This window comes from Camelina sativa, chromosome 3 (genome assembly GCF_030686135.1).
Source record: "Camelina sativa cultivar CO46 ecotype springtype chromosome 3, ASM3068613v1".
Lineage (NCBI taxonomy): Eukaryota > Viridiplantae > Streptophyta > Magnoliopsida > Brassicales > Brassicaceae > Camelina > Camelina sativa.
In genome coordinates, this window is record NC_141882.1 from 25430478 (window position 1) to 25439690 (window position 9213).

At 32.2% G+C, this 9213-nt stretch overlaps 1 protein-coding gene across 1 annotated transcript; it reads left to right on the forward strand.

Moving 5' to 3' along the window:
• Positions 1-7938: 7938 nt before the first annotated feature.
• Positions 7939-8595, forward strand: LOC104779198 (uncharacterized). Its single transcript, XM_010503574.1, has one exon. It carries the CDS (start codon positions 7939-7941, stop codon positions 8593-8595), a length of 657 nt encoding a protein of 218 aa, XP_010501876.1.
• The last annotated feature ends 618 nt before the right edge of the window (positions 8596-9213 follow it).

A 9213-nucleotide genomic window follows, 5' to 3' on the forward strand; every position in this document is an offset into this window, starting at 1 on the left:
AATCGGGGCCTAGACGGTTTTAGGCGGTTTAGGCATTTACAACATAAAACATTATATATATATATATAATTATGTAAAAATATATGTTAGAATAATAATAATATATATAAATTATAAACAAAAATAAAAAAATACATTTATTTAAGTTATATTAACCACATATAAACATTTATAATTACTTATACAAATATAAAACTTAATAATTTAAATATATGTAGTTAAAAATCAAAAATATATATTAAAATTAAATTAATATAATTTAAAGCGGTTCAGGCGGTCATCTAGGCGTCTGCTGAGCGTCTAGCGCCTAGACGACGCCTAAGCGGCCGCCTAGACCGCTTTCTTGAACACTGCCTAATACTAATCAATCAAATCACTAATAATACGGTTTTGTATGATATTTAGAATATTTTCAAAAGATTGAGATCTCTGTATATAAATACTATGTCAACAAATTATATTTTTTTTTAATTCTTGTTTCCTAAAATCTAGTTATCTCGACTACCACTTTTTGGGAACTCTTTAAATTGAAAAAGTCTATTAAATTTTTTCTGTTTTAATAAAAAAATAGATATAGTATTATCAATTTAATTTTTTGTAATTCTTGTTTCCTAAATTATAGTTTCGGTGGAATACTCTGTATGGATATAGGATCCGAATAAGGTACCGTATGGATCTGATTTTTTGGTTAAATGTTACTCATGTAATATCTGTTTGGCTTCTAGGATTATACATATCCTTATTCTTATTTGAGTAGCATTTCATTGTAATAATCTCTAACCTCTATGTTTACTTATTAAAAATGCTTACCTTTTAATAGTATAGATTCAGTTAAATTCAAAACTTTAATATTTTCTTATTCAAACTGTTTTACATAAATAATTTGTTGAACTGAAAGGGACATCTTTTAGTCCATATCGAAAGGTTTAGCACTCCTTATGTTGCCAACTATATGTTTGGAGTTAACGAAACAGTTAAAGTAACATAGAATACAATACATCATAGTCCTGGTGAAGTAAAGAGATATTTGTAGTTTTATTTATTTTTTAAATCAACGGATGCAAATGGTAGCCCTTCCCTCTAAATAAATGAGTGGAAAATAAGCTGAGGGGAAATGTAACTGTGTGTATCATTCAAATTTCAACCCATGTCTACTATTTTTTCCTAACTGAAATATAGATGAGGCATTGATGGTGGGGAATGGATTTAGATAGAGAATTTTTGAGAAATATTATAGTGTGTCCGTTTTTAAAAATGTTTATTTTATAAAATATATCTATTATAACATCTAATATATATATATATATATATATACATTTTTGAAAACATTTATGAAATAAATCATGAAGTTTAAACCTATTTACAATCATGTCATTGGCATTAAGTATTTGAAATTTATATTTTGGGTCGACGACATAACTCTCTCCTACTAAGGCCCATCTATATGAACATTTTTGAAGTACATTTTGTGTTATGCCCTTTTAGTTTTATTTATTTAAAAAGTTATTTAAAACATTAATCCCTAAAAAATTTCCAAAACTAACATTACTCCAGATTTTGTTTCCTAAATATTTTACATTTTATTTCAATTAAAAAAATAACAGCAATCAATATGGAAATAGAAACTATCATATATTTAACCATACATTATGTTGTGTTTTGAAGATATTCTATATATGAATCCTTCGTAAAAAAAAAAAACAATTTGATTCCCATTTTGTTTTCCAAAATCTGTGAGCTTTGATTCTTAACGTCAGAAAAACTTCGATTGACAATTATTTAAATATTATAATTAACATATATAAACTTAATAAAAAATTTATTTATTACAAATATGTAAAATTAAAAAATTCTAAAATACTATATAATGTGGTTATATAATAGATGAGTTATAAAGAGAACATATTATTAAATTTGTGTTAACACGGGTTAAATACTTATTTAATTATTTATCAAAACTACTAATATTAGAATATGTGACATAAAATCAAGTTGATTTAACAAATATTGTATAAAATAATTAATTCATTAGGAAAAATGTGACTTAATCACAGCGTATAATTACTGATTATGTATTTAGATCCTTTATTTTTATTATAATAATTAAAAATCAAAATAGAATCTCAAACACTAAACAAAACAAACTAAATATAACAAACAAATAGTCATGAAGTGTATTGTGGGTTAAAAAACAATATAAATATTTAGCCGAACAACAACTAGAAAATTTAGATATTCCTCTATTTACAAAACATTCAATATTTAACAAATAGATACAACATAAAATATAAATTATATGTCCGCGGTGTACCGCGGGTTAAAATCTAGTTTTATTTACATTATAGTATTTGCTTTTTACTTTTATTCCTTTCCATGTTAAAACTTTCCAAGTTTGGTATTTCTTAGTTTGGTGACATGGTTGGCCGCAAATCTATATATACATTTTTGGAGACATTTATGAAATAAATCATGAAGTTTAAACCTATTTACAATTATGTCATTGGCATTAAGTATTTGAAATTTATACTTTGGATCGACGACATAACTCTCTCCTACTAAGGCCCATTTTATTTACATTATAGTATTTGCTATTACTTTTATTCCTTTCCATGTTAAATCTTTCCAAGTTTGGTGACATGGTTGGCCGCCAATAAGTGCTCTTTCTTTAAATGATTCAATTGTTTCAATAAAAAATTTCCATTTCTGATTCATAATAACTTTTTCAATTGCATCCTATATAATGAACCATCTTCTTATAGTTAAAAGAGATATACGTTTGAAAAAATGTCTAAAATGTGTAGCCTATTTACTAAAATTGCCACTGAATTAAGTTTTGTGGAGAGCATTAATCGAAATTCACTTGGGTGATTTTGTCTAAATAAAAACAGAAATCGCAGATCAAATTTAGGGTCCGCGTGTTTTTCCTCAAACCGACCCATTGAGTTGGATCCTTCAAACGGGCATCACAATTAATGAGTTAAGTGGAATAAGTTACCATTCTATCCTTTATTCATATAATTGGAAATAAAAAACATAACGTAAGTTGCTTTTGAACCGCACTAAAATCTCTCTAGCCCCTTCTCCTCCAATTTCATTCTATTTAGCCCCCAAATGATAAAAAAACAATATTACCCTTAATAAAGGTTATTAAAGGTTAAATATAATAAAATCAGTAAGTGTTGAACGAAAAACACAGTAGCTCAATGGTTGCGAGCTCCATACGCACGCGCGTGCACCTAGGGTTCAAATCCCATTATGCGGGGTACAACTGGTACAACTAGGGGATATGCGGGGTGCAACTGGTACAACTAGAGGATATGCAGGGTGCAACTGGTACAACTAGGATGTTCAATTCTCTTTTAAAAATTGTTAGAGGAGTAGTTTCGTCCTTTCATTAAAAAAAGGTAGTGAAAATAAGTGGGGGTTTTTCAAATTGGAATTGGAGCAAAATGAACTCTTATAATTTAAATAATATATTTATAAACACACACAAGTATAGAGTAATTATATGCAAAAACAAAATGATGTGGGTACAATATTAAAAAATGATCCCACGGTCTACTGCGGGTTAGATCCTAGTATATATAGTAAAATAGAAGCTTTACATCCTAGCTATATAATATGCTAAAAATACATAGAGAACTGACATGTGTTTTGGCCTGGACATTCGGGTACCCGTTCGGATTTTTCGGATTTTCGGGTTTTTGGATTCAGAGTATAGGACCCGTTCGGGTCTTTCTAGACTTCAAGTTCGGATCGGGTTCGATTCGAATATTTCATGTTCGGATTCGGATTACCCGAAGTTCACACAACTCAAAATTTTAATATCTAATTTAGTCTAAATAATTTAATAATACGCAATATATCTGAAAATTTAGAGTATTTTTTATCCAAGTTTACTAATAAACATTTTAAATACTTCAAATTATCGAAAATATCTAAAAATCTGAATATTTTGGACACTTATATTTTTAAAATTATAAATATTACTACTATATTACCACTATATGTTCATAATATGGGTATATTCGGATACCCGTTCGGATTTCGGTTCGGATTGGGTTCGGGTTTGGATTTTCGGATTTAGAGATATAGAACCCTTTAGGATATTTTATAATTTCGGATATAGATTCGGATCAGGTTTTTCGGATTGGGTTCAGATCAGATCTTTGGATCCAAGTATTTTGTCCAGGCCTACCTGTGTTTATTTCTTGCTTACTGCATGTTTCAACTTGATGATGATTTCAACATGGGGGAAAACTATCTGACATAAAAATAAAACACATAAGTTTTGGTTAGATTAATATTAAAAACATCCCTTACTTAAAATTCGATTAAATATAACCCATATTATTAGTAAAATAGAAGCTTTACATGTTTTCAGATAACAAACCTGCTGGTATCAACACAATCGTACTCCATGCCATTTTAAACATTAATAAATGATCTGTATATGGAAAGGACGGTTCATTATGTAATTTTGCTAATACTCAATCAGCAGAATAAATCGGGACAATACATCAAATCTGAAAAATAAAATTAGTACATTTGACCAAATAACTAATTTGATCTCAACTCAAATTAGAAAAATATTTGGATCCTATAAATACAAAAGTATTAAAATGATATACAGATGAAACAACCTAAATTAAAAAGTCAAATTATAGTATACTAATATAATTATAAAAAATAATATAATTTCAAATATTATTATCCATACATTGTAAATAAAAATACAAAATCACAAGACAGTATATTTGTTGACTAAAGTAAATTATATGAACAATAAGGATATTTTAACTATATAATAAAGCAATAAATATACACAATGGAAATTATACATTACATAATATATTTATGTAAAACTATAGTACATTTAAAAATATAAAACATATTAGTTACATATTAGATAATATAATAACTAAATTATATTATGCATTCCTAAACAAAACTATAGCCCCGCGGTGTACCGCGCATGAATATCTAGTTTGTTAATACATTAATTATGATAGATATTCTATTCAAGTATTTTTAAGAGTTTATAAGATTTTATGATGTTTTACAAAAAAAAAAGTTAAAAAGTTTACAAAATTATTTATAAATTGATGTTGGACAATTCTTGGGTTCATCCCTACGGGTGAACCTCTCTTATTCACACCCTTTAAATTAAGGAAACAAATCTTAACTAAGTAAACAAATTCTGTAGACTATCCAATTTTAAAATTGTTAATTCTAATATTATATTACAGTTTTTAATTATCACATCTAAACCCAAACCATTTTTTATAAACCCAAACCGACATATAATTTTGTTTAATTGTAAAATCTAAACCTTAACCACTCTTTTATAACCCAAACCGATATATAATTTTGTTTAATTGTAAATCTAAACCCTAAATACTCTTTTATAAATCCAAACCAACATATAATTTTGTTTAATTATAAAATCTAAACTCTAACCACTATTTTGTAAACCCAAACCGAAATATAATTTTGTTTAATTGTAAAATCTAAAGCCTAACCACTCTTTTGTAAACCCAAACCGACATATAATTTTGTTTCATTGTAAAATCTAAACCCTAACCACTCTTTTATAAACCCAAACCGACAATATAATTTCGTTTAATTGTAAAATCTAAACCCTAACCACTCTTTTGTAAACTCAAACCGACATACAATTTTATTTAATTATAAAATCTAAATCCTAACCATTCTTTTATAAACCCAAACCGACATATAATTTTATTTAATTGTAAAATCTAAACCTTAACCACTCTTTTATAACCCAAACTGATATATAATTTTGTTTAACTGTAAAATCTAAACCCTAAACACTCTTTTATAAATCCAAACCAACATATAATTTTGTTTAATTATAAAATCTAAACTCTAACCACTATTTTGTAAACCCAAACCGACATATAATTTTGTTTAATTGTAAAATCTAAAGCCTAACCACTCTTTTGTAAACCCAAACCGACATATAATTTTGTTTCATTGTAAAATCTTAAACCTAACCACTCTTTTATAAACCCAAGCCGACATATAATTTCGTTTAATTGTAAAATCTAAACCCTAACCATTCTTTTGTAAACTCAAACCGACATATAATTTTATTTAATTATAAAATCTAAATCCTAACCATTCTTTTATAAACCCAAACCTATATACAATTTAAAAATTTTATGTTTAACCTCTAATTCTTTTTTATAAACCCAAACCAACATAGTTTCCTTAATAAAAGATCTACATAATTTGTTTCCTTAATTTGTTTTATCTTTTTATTTTAGTTTTGATTTATTTTTTAAAATATGATATGACATGACATATTGTTGTATTCTGATTGGTTAATTAAGAGGGGGTGAATGAGAATTGTTCACCGGGTGAACCCAAGAATTTTTCATTGATGTTTTAGAGTTTTAAAATTTTACACAAATTACTTTCTTTAGTTTCGTATAACCACTAACCAATTAATTACAATTCAGCAAAATCAGTTTTTCCATTAGTATTGTTTAAAGTTTACGAAAGAAAGTATCCAAATTACAAAAATGTGTCTTAACAAAGTTTTGTGTTCTTTACATTTTGTATCAAACCCAGTATGGCAATATCCAGATTATCTATTGTTTAAGTATATGATATTGGGCCTTAATTATACAGCATATTGGGTCTCATTTAATTTACATACGTTTAGAAACTAGAATATTCGATTGAGAAAATATAAAATAAAAAGTGGTTCTAATTAATTATTCGCACAAGCCGCAAGTGTGAGTGATCTTACGTTGCTCGGGTGTGCGTTGAGGTTGATTTGCGTGATCCGTTGAAAGGGACCATATTAATAAATGGGGAACTATACTTCGTTTCTTATGAGGGGTTAATGAACATCTGTTCGAATTGTGGAATCTATGGTCATCTGGTTCATTCGTGTCCAAAGATAATTCTGGAGACAATGGTGAGTGCTAGTCCCCCGGTGGTGCCGGTAGTGAAGAGTCCACCGCGCCCAGCAAAGGACAGTAATGGGTTTACGTTGGTGACGTCGAGGAATAGGCGAATGGGAACACAAGATTCACCAGTGGTGTTTGTGGCGGGTGAGCCCGAGAAAGACGTAGATGGGACTCGCCGGGATCGGAATCATGTTACGGATTCGGGGGATATTCCGATCTCAAACAGTTTTGGAAGGTTGGAGCTTGATTTGGTATCCCGTGAATCAAGGGAGAATGATATTATGATGGGGGATAAGGAAAATAGAGATCCTCGGAAGGAGATACGTTTGGTGCAAGGCAAAGGAAATTCGATGGGGAAGGGTGTAGCTAAACAAAAGCGGAGTGTGAAAGAAGGCCTTAAAGAAAAGAAAACAGTGGGCCAGAAAGGCCAAGATGGGAATGGGCCTCGGCCTAAATTGTTCAAATCAAATCGCACGAGGTTTGGTATTTGGCCCAACCAGAGGAGAGTTGTGACTCTCATCGAGTGGGAAGAGATTGAGGGTGGATAAGGATAGTTGGAGCCGATTTGGGGAAGTTTTTGAGGTCGATAGTACTCAACTTGAGATAGGAAGGGTTGAGGTGCAGGAGACGCCGAATGATGGTGGTGACCAGTTACAGTCTTTGGATACTGATTGAACGGCGGATGATATTGTTATGTCACAGCAATTGCAGAATGGTGAGGCGGCGATTGCAACTCCGCTTGCGGGGGAGCAATAACGGTTGTCCTCGGGTATTCTGATTACCGTATGAAGTCTAATGATAGATCTAATATTATAAAATTGACGGGGTACATGTTGAAGAAGTGGAAGGCGGATGTTTTGGCGTTGTTCGAGACACATGCCGGCGGAGATCGGGCGATGCAAATATGTCGTGGTCTGGGTTTCGACTACCTTTTCGGGTTGCTGCAACGGGTGAGAGCGGGGGACTGTGGTTACTCTAGCGGGGAGGAATTGGTGAGATGGAAGTGGTAGATTCATCGGATCAACTTATCTCTACAAAGTTACTTAATGGGGAGGAGGTTATAAACATAATTGTGGTATATGCAGCTCCCACGGTGAGCAGACGTAGTGGTTTGTGGGCTCAGCTCCGGGAGGTTATGTGTGGTGTTGTAGGTTCTTTGCTTGTTGGAGGGGACTTTAATACAATTGTGCGACTTGATGAAAGGTCTGGAGGGAATGGTCGACTCTCGCAGGACTCGGTGACGTTTGGAGACTGGATAAATAAGTCCCCGTTGATTGATATGGGGTTTAAAGGCAAGCAGTTCACCTGGCGGAGAGGACGAGAGGAGCGTACACTTGTGGCAAAGCGTCTAGATAGAGTCTTGTGTTGTCCTGCGACTCGTTTACGGTGGCAAGAGGCTAAGGTTACACATTTGCCTTTCTTATCCTCGAACCATGTTCCCTTATACGTGCAGTTATCCCCGGAGACAGTCATGGACCCTCGATGGAGACCTTTCAGGTTTGAGGCAGCCTGGATGAAGCATGAGTGTTTTAAGGATCTGTTGTTGGCATCTTGGAGAAGGGATTTGAGTACTCCTGATGCTTTGAAACAACTCGAAGTTACACTTTGCCGTTGGAATCGGGAGGTGTTTGGTGTTGTACAGCGACGAAAATAAATATTTTTAAAGGAGTTGGATAATGTCCAAACTTTACTTGAGTTGGCCCTGATGGATGCGTTGTTGATTCGGGAGGAGAATTTGATCAAAGAGTTTGACTTGACCTTGGAACAGGAGGAGCTGCTGTGGTTCCAAAAATCCAGGGAGAAATGGATTTTATGTGGGGAGCGGAATACAACTTTTTTCCACATGTCTGCGATTATCCATCGCCGTAGGAATCAGATTGAGATGCTAAAAGATAATGTTGGGAATTGGATTACGGGTCCGCAGGAGTTAGAGAAACTGGCTGTGGAGTATTATCAACGGTTGTATTCATTGCAGGATGTGGAAGCGGAGGTGGAGAAGCTTCTGAGTGCCGGTTTTATGCAGCTTCCTGATATGGACCATATGGCGCTGGATAGGGGCTTTGTTGCTGCGGAGGTGGAACAAGCTATTCATGGGATGGGGAATTTCAAGGCTCCGGGACCCGACGGCTATCAACCTGTTTTTTATAAACAAAGTTGGGATGTGGTTGGGGAATCAGTGGTACAGTTTGTTTTGGAGTTTTTCGCTACAGGTCTTTTCCCATAAGATACTAATGATGCGTTGATTGTACTCATTGCTAAGGTTGCTAAACCG